The sequence below is a fragment of the Macadamia integrifolia genome, chromosome 11, assembly GCF_013358625.1.
Source record: "Macadamia integrifolia cultivar HAES 741 chromosome 11, SCU_Mint_v3, whole genome shotgun sequence".
Taxonomy (NCBI): domain Eukaryota; kingdom Viridiplantae; phylum Streptophyta; class Magnoliopsida; order Proteales; family Proteaceae; genus Macadamia; species Macadamia integrifolia.
In genome coordinates, this window is record NC_056567.1 from 10,319,117 (window position 1) to 10,331,980 (window position 12,864).

A 12,864-nucleotide genomic window follows, 5' to 3' on the forward strand; every position below is an offset into this window, starting at 1 on the left:
ATCAAGATGACAACAAACCACCACTCGGCTCATGGTGCTGCATACGCACAAGTATCACAAGCACAGTCAGAACTCCTCAGCTTTTGGTGTCCACCAATCACCAGCTCCGTACACGAGAACAGAAGAAGAAGTGTCACTACCCAATGGCACTACAACACCTGCACCATCATCTAAAAAGCAACACGCACATGGTGTGAGCTCCAACTAGCTCAGTGAGGAATGAGGTTCATACAAGCATATACACATAGTCTATGATACGAGAATGATGAAATTCATTTTACATTAAACTACCTAACATACAACTAAGTTAGGTACATGCTACTACAGTGCATTAGGTTGTATTCCTATTCTCGGAACTCACACATTGGTCACCCAGTGATACAAACCCTAGTCGTGATTAGGAGCTTGCTAGTCTCGGAATGCGACCATTAGTCACCCAACAAACCCTTGATAATACCCTATTGGTAGTCAAGGCACCAGAATTACCATTGGCCACGTCAAACTAGTTTCTATCTCTGGAAACAATCACATCACACTACGGAAGTGGCATTGCGAAAGGGTTCAACGAACATACCGTAGTTGGGTTATCCAACACTTTACCCCTATTGGAAAGGGGATGGAGCATAGGGAATGTAACCTAACCACAATATGCTACATGCCTTGCATAAAGATACAAGTAGTATGGAATATGATACCGGAATCAACCATAGGCCACATCGCATCCATGTCCAAGCCTATCTAGCATACAAGCAGTTAAGATAGGATATGCAATACTAGAATTACCATCGGCCACAAAGTGCATCCACGATTATAGCTAACTCTAATGTGCACCCAATGCATAATACAATCATCCACACAATGATCACAGTACTGGAACTACCTCGGCCACACTGGATCCCGTCACACAGTTCACAACATATATACAGTTCCAATAAATCACACATGTTATACAATTCATAAATAACTCAACATGTTACACAATTCATAACATCATACGGGCAGTTGAAATTATCTATACATGATTGCTATAGCATGCATGCAGTTCTATAATGTTAAAACACTCAAAAAATAAAGTTAAACCACCACTCACCTTGTATGTAGACTAGAGAGGTGAAAATCCCAAGTTACAAACCTGATGTCAAACCCCGTTAGGCCTCATCGTGCTGTGATTGTCTCTGTCCTAAACGGGCATCAACGTGTGTCGGAAACATCAAGGGGGAACCAAAGGTCGGCCCCAGAAACCACAAGAACAGTCACCTTTGACAGTTCAATATAGGTTACCGAAAACAAGTCATTGGATCCAGGGTTTAAATCACTGGATTCAACCTTGTTGTTTCCGATGGCCTGTACAGTAGCTAATTAAGGATTTAGGGTTAATAAGTCACCCTATCCACCCTTGTGTTTCTGGTGGCTGCTTCTAGTAGTAAACCTAGAAATCCACCACCTTTTTTGGGTTGTGCCAACTCGGACCTGATTGTTGGGATTTGTTCTGTAGAGATCGTGGGGGGTCTTCCCGCCTCTCATTTAAGTGGAATGAATCACATTTCCACCAAGCCGTTTGAGAGATACAATGAACAAATAGTTGAAACCTAACTCCATATTTGGTCAAAATGTTGTCAGAGCTCAATCGACTTGGTTTGAGCTCGGCAGACACACGGGGGAGTGCAATGCACACCAACCCGATAGCCGAAAAGCATCGAGGCTAAGGCTCACCCTCCAACCTAATCATTCCATAGTTTGATCAAAGGAAAAAGCCCTAAAAATGAAGGGAAAAGAGGGTTTGGGGAAGGTAGCACCTACCTCCGGCAGCATCCGACAAGCAAGTGCGCAGCCAGGAGCTCCCTACCTTCTTCTCCTTCTTCTCCTCCCTTTTCCTCTCCTTTTCCTCACTTCTATCCCTCTTCCACATTTTGTACAAATGAGAATTGAGAAATAAACTCACTTCTTCTATATATAAAAGGTAAGGGACCTTAGGGTCTGCTTTGTTGGACACCTATCCGGGACCGATTCGAGTTAAATTGACAGTTAGGACTCGTGGGCCCACCTCCTTAGACTTACTTGGTATGTAAGTCATGAGGGAGGGTGCAAGTAATGTGGGAGATTAGTTAGAGCTGGCCACAACGCAAGTAGTGGGACCCACAGGCATCGAAGCCATTTCAGCACAGTAAGTGCCATCAAATTGAGGTCATCGGATTCAAAGGGTTGTTTGGTGGGTATTTCTGGTGGCCATTCCAGTCTTGTATTTTGACAACCTTCTGTCCACTTTGGCCATGCACTAGGGGTTGCCCTAGGATGTGTACAAGGTATTCTCGGTAATTTCCACTATGTGCGGGGACTCAAGTTGGTAGGTGTTACGTCAGTTACCGCTTAGGTCGGAAGGTTTGAATCCCCTCCAGTTTGACAGACATGAAATGCATGGGCAAGTAGGGTCATCCCTCCCTTTGTGACAATGAGCTGCCAAAAGCCAGAAACCATTGGTACTTTGTACATCTGGTGCGAGACCTATCACAAAAGTCCAAATTCGGCTGGGTTAGGGCACAGGTTTAACAAAGAAAGTCATCAACTCTGATTTGCAAGTTTTAAATCTGATTTACGGGTAGGATCATAGATTTCCAGCTTTGAGCAAGCATACAAATGGATTCCAAAGGCAAGCAAGAGCAAGGATTGATTCCATGGTCTAAGTAATTCAGGCTTAGCTTTGCCGTAAGGTTTGGGAAAGACCTAAAGCCCAAATCTGGGAAAAATTAGGCTGCAAGGTGGAGCCTATAGCCACGGGCTTTGAACTTTGGAGTCTGGCTTTTTATTTTTTATTTTTAGTGCTTCACACCTAAGCAAGGATCCTATTGAGGGCCTACTTGCAACAACAATCTCCATGAGACTACTGCCATAGCCTTCCATCGCTACTCAAATCGCCAGTAGGGGAAAACAAAAGTGTTGTAGGTGCAATATTTGAAATTAACTATCCAGTTCTTGATCCCTCTTTTAAAATCAACTCCAGGGCCTGAGTATGATCCAATTATCAAAATCCTAAATTGGGTTCCTTATAAAATATTTATTTTCTTTGAATAATCATTCTCATCTCTCTAACAACCTCCACCCTTATCCCTTCTCTTTTTCAACTCTAAAATCTGATCTGGGTTCTCTCTGCAGCATTCAGAGTACACGAATCCTCCAAAAAACAAGCTCCTAGTCCTTAGTTTTTATCCATTTTTTGCCCTTGTAGAGGGAGGCCGACTAACCAAAATCTTCTATGCGAGATGAGGGAGGATGAATCTACTCCAGAGTCTATTGCTACTACAACTCAAATCGTTTCTTCTTGGATAATCATTGATATCATTAGGGTGGTACGGTGTTGTCAGTGATTGTTAATCGTTGCAACAATGATTGTCGATGGGGAAGATGTTTCATTTGGGGAAGCCCTAAAATATTTCTTCTCTCCTTGTACAACAGAGAAGCCCTAAAAATTCGATTGTAGTGGAGAAGATGGCTGATTTGGGGTTTTTACAAGGAACGGTATAGTAAGTTTACCCTTCTTCAAACTTGGCATTTATAAAATAAGAACCACGCCACATCATCACTTAACGTCTTCCCTCTAACAAAATGGATTTAAGTGTAATTTAGTTTAAAAAATGGGGAATGTACACGATATTTTTTGAAAACTAAGGCAGTATATAGGGGTGCAACAGGGCCGGGTTGGGCTGGGCTTCTTAAAACCGAAGCCCAACCCTTAGTCCCCTTAATTAGGTCCAAACCCGCCTTGACCCTGACTCAGGGCCGCAAAACTTCAACCCAGGCCCTACCTTTCAGGGTTCAACCCAACCCTTACTCGCTCTAATTGGCCTTGATTTTTCAGGGTCGGGCCGGGATGAACCTAACCCTCGTTTGCCATCAAGGGCTGGGATGGCCCTGATTGACCCTGACCCTAGTTTGCCATCAAGGGCCGGGTATACCCTGACCCTGACCCTACAAAATATGAAATAGCTTAAAAATAAAAAATATTCATAATAAAGAGGAAATAAAAAACACAAAGTTACAAATTACCTGTTATGAAGAGAACATCCTAAAGCAAACATTCAAATAATACAAATAACTCTAACTATTATAATAAACAAAGAGTCATCTTAAGAAAGTAAATAATCTAAAAAATTTCAATTATTTGTCATGATAAACAAAGAGATCATCCTAATAAAGCAAACTGCAAGAAAACTTAACCTCAACTTGATGAGAGTAAAGAAAAAAACTTCAGGTTCAAGGAACAATATATATATATATATTACTAATAAAAGTCGATAATAAATATTCATATCAATAATTACATATTGATATAAGATGGTAATTTAAAAAAATATATTAATTATTTTTCATTTTATTAATAATAATTACTAGAATAGATTTTATTTTATTTTATTTTATTTGGTAGAAAAAGGACAAGAGATATTTTTTAATGGTAAAAAAAAGGTAAGAGAGATTGGTGAGATTGTGAGAAGATATATTAGGAGTTTTGAGGTGTCAATGACTCAATGTGAAATAATATATAAAATTATGTTAAAATCAAGGTCACAACTAGGGTCATAACTATCAACATCAGGGGCAAAAATCAGAGCTGGGTAAGGCCAATCAGGGCCAAAAGTCAGGGTAAAAAAATCAGGGCCGGGTTTAGGACGGGCTGAGAGGGCCAAAGACATCAACCCTTACCCGCCTTGACCCTGACTCAGGGTCAGAAATTTCAGGGCTGGGCCGGTCCTCAGGGCCAAAATTTTCGAGTCAGTACTTGTTCGGGATCAGGGTGGGTCAAGGGCGGGTCTGAGTCGTCAGGGCCAAACTTGCACCCCTAGCGGTATATGACATACGTTTTAAAATTAGGGGTGATACAAGATAATTTTTCTATTTATTAATAGATGAGCAGAGATGAAAAATCCAACTATGGAAGTAGTAGCAACAAGAATCAATGGTTCTCTCTTGAAAGAAGAAAGGTGTTACATGCGTGATTCTCGCAACTAGCATGGTGCAACTTCTCCTTTAGATAATGGATGAGGTGGCGGTATTAGTGCATGGATGTATGGGATAAGTTATTATGTTAGTGAGGATTATTATTAAATGTTTGTTAGCAATTAAGTAGGGAACTAGAGTCGTGGGAAAACGTGGGAGTAATGCTATTAGTTAGCAAATATTGTATTTCTTTAAATATGATAATTATCTAATGAGAATGGGTCTTTGGATGAAATTAATATACATATGTAGAAAGAGGCAGAGTTTCCTCGGTAAAACTCAAATCCTATTTTCACACAACTATCTCTCTCTCTCTCTCTCTCTCTCTCTCTCTCTCTCTCTCTCTCTCTCTCTCTCTCTCTCTCTCTCTCTCTCTCTCTCTCTCTCCATCTTATCTTCTTACAACTTTTTTTACAATTGGGAAGAAGAAAGGTATTGTGTATGTACCAGAGTGGTATCAGAGCAATCCTCAGTCCGACCCAAGCACGAAAGGGGCGACCTGGTGCCAGAGTGAGAGCCGCTAGGAAACGGCTACCTACCGCCAGACAGAAACCCTAGAGCAGAGTGACCACCTAGAAAGGGCTACCTGATCCGGAGTGAGCCACCGTGGACGTCGGGTTCGAAAGTATGGTGGTATGTTACGATCCCATATCAACTTATGGGGGCTGATCCCACATCAATTTCCTATGAGAATTGATGTGGGTTGATATGGTCTTGGGTTCCCTCACCTTGTAAGCCATTTTATGGGGTTGAGTTCTTCTAGGACTGTAACAGTGGTATCAGAGGAAAGGAATGGACGAAAGGGTCGATCGTCTTGAGGCTAACATTAGCTCTCTCAATGAAGGACAGAAGCAAATCCTATCTAGACTTGATGGGCAGCAACAACTTCTTACCAAGTTGTCTGAATTTTTTGAAAGAATGAGTTCAGGTGGACTAAACATGAATGCCCCTGAGTTAGAAGGGACTTCAAGATCGGCTGCTCAAATTCCTGGTTTGGCTCATTCTCCTCCTTTGAACCATGCCCAGTGAACTACTACATCTCAACAATCTTTTGCACCCAAGCTGGTAAAATTGGATTTTTCCACTACAATAGTGAGGAAGACACTACTAGTTGGACATGCCGGGTTGAACAATTCTTTCGGTTTCATCAAACTCCTGAAGAAGAGAAGGTGGCATTGGCATCATTTCATCTTGAGGGGGACGCTCAGCTGTGTTACCAACTGTACAAACAGGATGAGGGTGATGCGACCTGGTAAGGATTTTGTGACGGTCTCCACTCGAGGTTCGGCCCTACCCAATTCCAAGATTTTTTCGGCGAATTAGCAAAGCTACAACAAACCGGGTCAATCTGGGAGTACCAGTCAAGGTTCGAGAAGACATTGGCAAAGGTAGGAATCCTATCTTCTAATCGTCAAGTTAGTTTTTTTGTAAGTGGTTTGACAGACAATGTCAAAGCGGATGTTCTTGCGAGTCGCCCCTCTACTTTGTCTTCTGCCATCCGGTTAGCCAAACTATATGAAGCCAAAAATATCTCCCAAAGCTGTGTGTGTCTTCCACCTTTGAGGCAAGTGGGATGACTCCAACGACCATGGAACAAATGGGCGGAAGTAATTCATACCTATTCGAAGAATGACACCTGCTGAAATGCAAGAACGTAGGGCAAATAGGCTTTGTTTCAATTGCAATGAAAGATTTGTTCCTGGCCATCGTTGCAAAAAAATCTTCTTGCTTGAAGGCTATTATGAAGAAGATGCTGATCTTGAGGACAAGATCCTTTCCAAGGAGGGAGGAATCTGTTACATGCGTGATTCTTGCAACGAGCATGGTGTAACTTCTCCTTTAGATAATGGATGAGGTGGCGGTATTAGTGCACGGATGTATGGGATACATTATTATGTTAGTGAGGATTAGTATTAAAGGTTTGTTACCTATTAGAGGGGAGAGAAGTTAGGGAAGTTACATAAGGTTATGGGATATCATGGGTTAGCAATTAAGTAGGGAACTAGAGTCGTGGGAAAACGTGAGAGTAATGCTATTAGTTAGCAAATATTGTATTTCTTTAAATATGATAATTATCTAATGAGAATGGGTCTTTTGATGAAATTAATCTATGTATATAGAAAGAGGCAGAGTTTCCTCGGTAGAACTCAAATCCTATTTTCACACAACTCTCTCTCTCTCTCCATCTTATCTTCTTACAACTTAATTTTTTTTTTTTTTTTTTTTTTACAATTGGGAAGAAGAAAGGTACCGTGTATGTACCAAAAGGACGATAAGAGTAGGGACAAATGGGTGTTGCAGGGGAACCAACATCATTTCCACACGTTTTTCTCTATTTTTTGAACTCTGGCGAAGCTTTCTTGTTAATGGCTAGTCATGCGGGTGAGGGAAGATCATGCCACCAGAGTTGGCCGTGAATTTTATTTTATTATTATTATTTTTTTTTAAATCTCAATGGAGGCAAAGAGGAGGAAACTGAGAGTAAGAAGAGGTAGATGCTCGACATATTTTTTTGTCCATGGCCTGTGAATGGTGAATCCAATGGTGTGCGGAGACAACGACCCATGGGAGAGTGGTTGAGGTGGTGTATCAGTGTTGCTTTTGGCAGTGTTTTCATTTTTTTTTCTTTGTGTAGAAGATGATGTTTAGAGGGGAGGAAGAAGAAAGCGATAAAAATATCAGAAAAGTGTATGTGGGTGAGTGTGGGTACTGTTTTGGGTAGTTTTGTAGACCCAAAATCTAATTTTGTGTATTTGGTTAAGTGAAACATATGATGCATAGTTTTGTAAAGGGAAACCAAAAGTGGGTACTCATGTAATTTTCCATGCTAATAAGATTTATGCACTAGCAGGGTATATTAAAGGATTTATTGGCCGTTGGATATGGCAGAAATCATCCCAGTCGTCTCTTTAAACTGTCGTTTCGTCTTTGTCTCTTTACTGCCGATGCACCTTGGCAACCTCAGCCCACTCTGCATCTCTCTCACGCCGCCGCTGCAGTTTTCTCTCAACATCGCCGAGAAACGAGGGGGTTGCCGTGGCCGAGGAGATCGCATCATTTCTCCCTCTTTCCCCTTCGGTGCTACCAACGGCTGTCAATGGCTGCCTTCTCTTTCTCAATAGCTCACCCCTTCAAAACCCTCTCTAATTCCTCTGTAAATATCAATCAGTCTCTTCCCATCACTTCACTTCGAATCGAGACATTTCTATCTCAAACTTTGGCAGTAACAACTGCAATTCCATCAAAAGTAGCTCGGAATTGAATATTGTAGAACGCTTCATTAGTGAAGAAGCGTTCCTTGATTGATCTTCTGCGTGCATAAGGGGCGAATTAATCTCTATAAAATGGTGTAGATTTGTTCTCATTGCGGGTTCTTTTCGGTTCAATTTATGGAATTGGATTTCTGTATGCATTCTTTTATGGGTTTCTGGGTTTTTGCAAGCTGGTTTTGCGGATTGGGATTCGTTGTTGCTTTGGTGTTGGTTTCTATACAACTCTCTGGTATCTTTGAACTTAAATTTGTAGAGTTTGATGAATTTTGTTTGCTATGAGCTTTGTAGATTATGATTGGTTCTTTCAGTTTGTTTCGAACTATTTACAACTTTCTTATTTATTTGTTATCTGTCATTTATTTTGCTATTTCTCGTTTAGTATTACTTTTGTTAGCGGTTGATGGTCGTTTGAGAGTGGACACTGTGATTTCGAGCAGATTTTGCATGTTGCTACATCAGTAGTTATGGGATTTATTTTATTTTACCCCAAATGGACTTCGCTTATTGATGAGGTCGATGCCATTGTTTTTGTGGTTAATGGTTACTGCAGGATTCGATCAAATCCGTCAACTGGAAGGTCACATCATTCAGTTGATTGAATGAAGTATATTTGCATGCATGGAGATAGCCAGTGAAGAGGTGACTGCAAATGATGTGGCAAGGGGTGAACATCTCAAAAGGAAGCACAACAATCAAACCTTGAAACCAGACGGAGAAGGCTGCAATATGTTGGAATCTTCGACTATGTTTATACCTCCTGGTTGTGATTGGCTCAGGCCCCCTAGTGTATAAAGATACCTAGAGGGTCAGAGTGAACGATATGTAAGCTCTGTAGCTGGATCTGAATCTGCTACTTCTAGCCCTTGTTTGATGAATGATCCTGGGGTCATGGTTGAAGACTTGGCGGAAGCAGAGGTCAAGTTGCAATGGAGGGCCAAGGGTGTGGGAAGGGGATTGAAGAGGCAGTGGGGGGGGGGGGACGGAGCAGTGTGTGGGGAGCTGTGCGAAGAGCAGCGGGAAAGGGTTGGGCAGGAGTGAGAGAGAGGGGCAGTGCAGCGGTGGTGGAGAGAATGCGTTTACAATAATTAATGGATTAAATGGCTAAGATTAAAGAAAAGAGGGATCTGACTGTCAATAATATACTAGTGTATAATATTCCATTATAAAACACTGGAGTGTACATTTTCTATTCCTTTTCACCTTCCTATGAACTCTTTTCAGCTAATCAATTATTTGTAGAAAAGCCTCTGATAGTCTTTTACCACTGAGTTTTCCTTTCCTGCAGTTTACATTGAATATTGTACTTTAAAATTACCAGTTATTGGCAAGTTGTGAAATTGTGCAATTTGTTCTTCCAATGTCTTGGAGTTGTATTAATTTCAATAAATCTGCCTGCCCTGCATTAAATTCTTTTGCACTTTAAATTGTCAGCATACATATATTTTAATTTGCTTTTAGTTTGTACTCAATATGCTTTTGTCCAATAAAAATTTCAGGATTCATAATTGGGAATGAAAATGTGGTTTTTGGGCTTCTCAACTCATCACAAGCGAGATTTGATGAAATACTCTGTCTATAAGTTGTGGAGCGTGAATCTTCTTTGTGTTAGTTCATCGTTCATGGTCAACATGGGTAATGACTAACATGCTTTCTCACCTGTGATGTACTTCTTTTGGGTCTCTGATATTTTGGTAAACAGTAGAGCTCTTCTACCCTCCCTATCTGCAATCTTAATAGCTGTGAATAGGTTTTGTCCACCTCCCTGTTTCAAATCTAAATTAATACTCTTTATTTCTGGGGCAGGGAAACATTGCAAACAATTTGAACCTTTTGCAGCATACTGTACTACTGAGGCAGTTAGCAACAATGATGATAAGGGGATTAGCCAAATGCCATTGTCAAAGAGCTTAGCCTGTTTAATTGATGAATCTTCTACTACTACCAAGACAAGGCAGATGACCCGAATGGAATTGAAGAGGCTAATTGAAATGCGCATCAAGAAAAGAGTGAAGGAGCAATACATGAATGGAAAGTTTCGGGGCCTAATGAGAAAGGTTATTGCCAATCCAATGACTCTTTGTGATGCTTACCAATGTATTAAGCTCAATTCCAATGTCGATTTAGAATCAGATGACAATGATATGCCTTTTGGATCCATGGCAGATGAGCTCTTGAATGGGAGTTATGATGTCAATGCCAATACCTTCTCTATCTCAACAAAGGGGGAAAGGAAAGAGGTCTTGGTCCTTCCTAATTTAAAGTTGAAGGTCATCCAGCAAGCAATCAGTATAGCTGTAGATGTTGTTTATAGACCTCACTTTTCCAAAATTTCTCATGGCTGCCGGAGTGGAAGAGGTCATCTTTCAGCTTTGAGGTACATCTGCAAAGAGATCCGTAATCCAAATTGGTGGTTCACGTTACGTGTGAGGAAAAAGGTTGATGACAATGTTCTTACTAAACTCATCTCAACCATGGAAAAGAAGATTGAAGACCCTGATTTGTTTTCTATCATCCGTAGCATGTTTGATGCTGGAGTACTGAACTTGGAATTTGGGGACTTCTTGAAAGGCCATGGTCTTCCACAGGAGGGAGTGTTATCCCCTATTTTAATTAATGTATATCTTGACCTATTTGATAGAGAATTTTACAAAATGTGTATGAGGTATGAAGCTCTTGACTCAGATGTTAATGCCTGTCAAGATGGTTCCAGCTCCAAGCTGCGCAGTTGGTTCCGAAGGCAGCTAAAAGACAACAACAAGAACAATGACAACAGACACCCTGGTGATATGAATTCTGGTTTAAGATTACATGCTTGTCGAGTCATGGATGAGATATTTTTTGCTGTTTCGGGCCCCAAGGATGTTGCTCTTAAGTTTAAGGCTGAGGTGCAGAACTATTTTCAGCACACTTTACATTTAGATGTGCATGATCAGATGGAAATCTTTTCCACCAGTGATCCACGTGGGATCCGGTTTCTTGGCATTGCAGTGAGAACAAGTGAGAGAGAGAGTCCCACTGTTACAGCTGTTCATAAATTGAAGGAGAAGGTTCAGTTATTTGCTTTGCAGAAACAAGAAGCCTGGGATGCTGGGATGGTTAGGATCGGGAAGAAGTGGCTTGCTCATGGTTTGAAGAAGGTTAAAGAGTCGGAGATTAAGCATTTAGCCAATAGCAGTTCTGTCTTGTGCCAAATTTCATGTTTCCGTAAAGCAGGGATGGAGACAGATCATTGGTTTAAGGTCTTATTGAAGGTATGGATGCAAGATGTGAATGCCAAAGCTGAAGACAATGAGGAGATTGTCTTATCCAAGTATATTGCAGAACCTTCCTTTCCAAAAGAACTAAGAGATTCCTTCCACAATTTTCAGAAGTGTGCAGAAGAATATATTTCATCTGAGACTGCTTCAACTCTTGCATTGCTACCCAATTTCAACTCAACCACCCAATCTACTATCATCACAGAAATTCTGGCCCCTGTTAATGTTATCAAGAAGCGTCTCTTGCGGTATGGTTTGATCAACAATGAGGGACACGCCCATCCTGTTTCTGCACTAATCTTGCAAGACAACATCCAAATCATAGATTGGTTTTCAGGTCTCATCTGCCGGTGGCTTAGGTGGTACTGTAAATGTGACAACTTCAGTGAAGTCAAGCTCATGATTGTTAATCACGTAAGGAGGTCTTGCATCCGGACACTGGCAGCAAAGCATAGGTTGCATGAAATTGAGATTGAGAAAGTGTTCGGGTCAGAGCTTAGTTTGCTCCCATCTAACGAAGAGATGGAGATAGAGATGACACATGAGATATCAGGTTTTCAGGTTTTTGATGCTGATGAGGCATTGATGTATGGCATTTTCTCTAGTGGCTTATGTTTACTATCTCTAGCAAGAATGGTGAGCCAGTCACGGCCTTGCAACTGTTTTGTAATAGGGTGCATGGCTGCAGCACCATGTGTTTACACTCTTCATGTGATGGAAAAACAAAAATTTCCAGGTTGGAGGACAGGATTCTCTACAGCAATCCATCCCAGCTTGAACAAAAGGCGAGTTGGGCTTTGTAAGAAACATGTAAAAGATTTGTATTTAGGTCATATATCACTTCAATCCATTGATTTTGGTGCTTGGAGATGATGATTTTCCATAATTGTTTTGCTAAGGATGCCAGTTTGCCTCAATAATCTACCATCAGATCAAAGCATTGGATGTTCATTTATGCATCACAAGTCGTTTGTTGTGCATAAACCAATATTGAAGTGCTTTTTATCAGACTTCTGAATATTTTTCTATTTGCACTATATCTGCAAAATCACACCAGTTAAATGATCAATGTCAATTCAGTCAACGATCAATGTGGGGACTGTTTCTGATAGCCAGAAAATAAATTGAAGATCGTATGGTTCATGTCATTTGATTTGTTTATTCATTGTGTGATGGCTCTTCAAACAGTTTGTTAAGGGCGTTTTTGGATATAGGAAACTGGGATGGCAATTTGAATTCAGGAATTGCAAAAAGCTGGTGTTTGCATGTGTTAGTCCCTTATAAGCTTAACAGAAATAACCACTGCATAACTAAGTGTTCCCCCTCCCACACCCCCATGCCCCCCC

The 12,864-nt window shown here is 40.9% G+C and overlaps 1 protein-coding gene across 5 annotated transcripts; it reads left to right on the forward strand.

Moving 5' to 3' along the window:
• Positions 1-7,902: 7,902 nt before the first annotated feature.
• LOC122093847 (nuclear intron maturase 4, mitochondrial) lies at positions 7,903-12,538 on the forward strand. 5 transcript variants are annotated; one of them, XM_042664383.1, is made up of 3 exons: positions 7,903-9,083; positions 9,758-9,893; positions 10,065-12,538. In XM_042664383.1, the coding sequence occupies exons 2-3, from the start codon at positions 9,773-9,775 to the stop codon at positions 12,389-12,391; spliced, it is 2,448 nt and encodes an 815-aa protein (XP_042520317.1). In that variant the 5' UTR covers positions 7,903-9,083; positions 9,758-9,772; the 3' UTR covers positions 12,392-12,538. The 5 variants fall into 5 exon arrangements, with proteins under 5 accessions (XP_042520317.1, XP_042520318.1, XP_042520320.1 ...); XM_042664384.1 differs by having other exon boundaries at positions 7,903-8,490; positions 8,812-9,893; XM_042664386.1 differs by having other exon boundaries at positions 7,903-8,490.
• Positions 12,539-12,864: the final 326 nt, after the last annotated feature.

Coding starts and splice junctions, on each gene's coding strand:
- LOC122093847 (XM_042664383.1), top strand. CDS start 9,773: ATGAAAATGTGGTTTTTGGGCTTCTCAACTCATCACAAGCGAGATTTG. Junction 9,894..10,064: donor ATCGTTCATGGTCAACATGG/GTAATGACTAAC, acceptor TTTCTGGGGCAG/GGAAACATTGCAAACAATTT.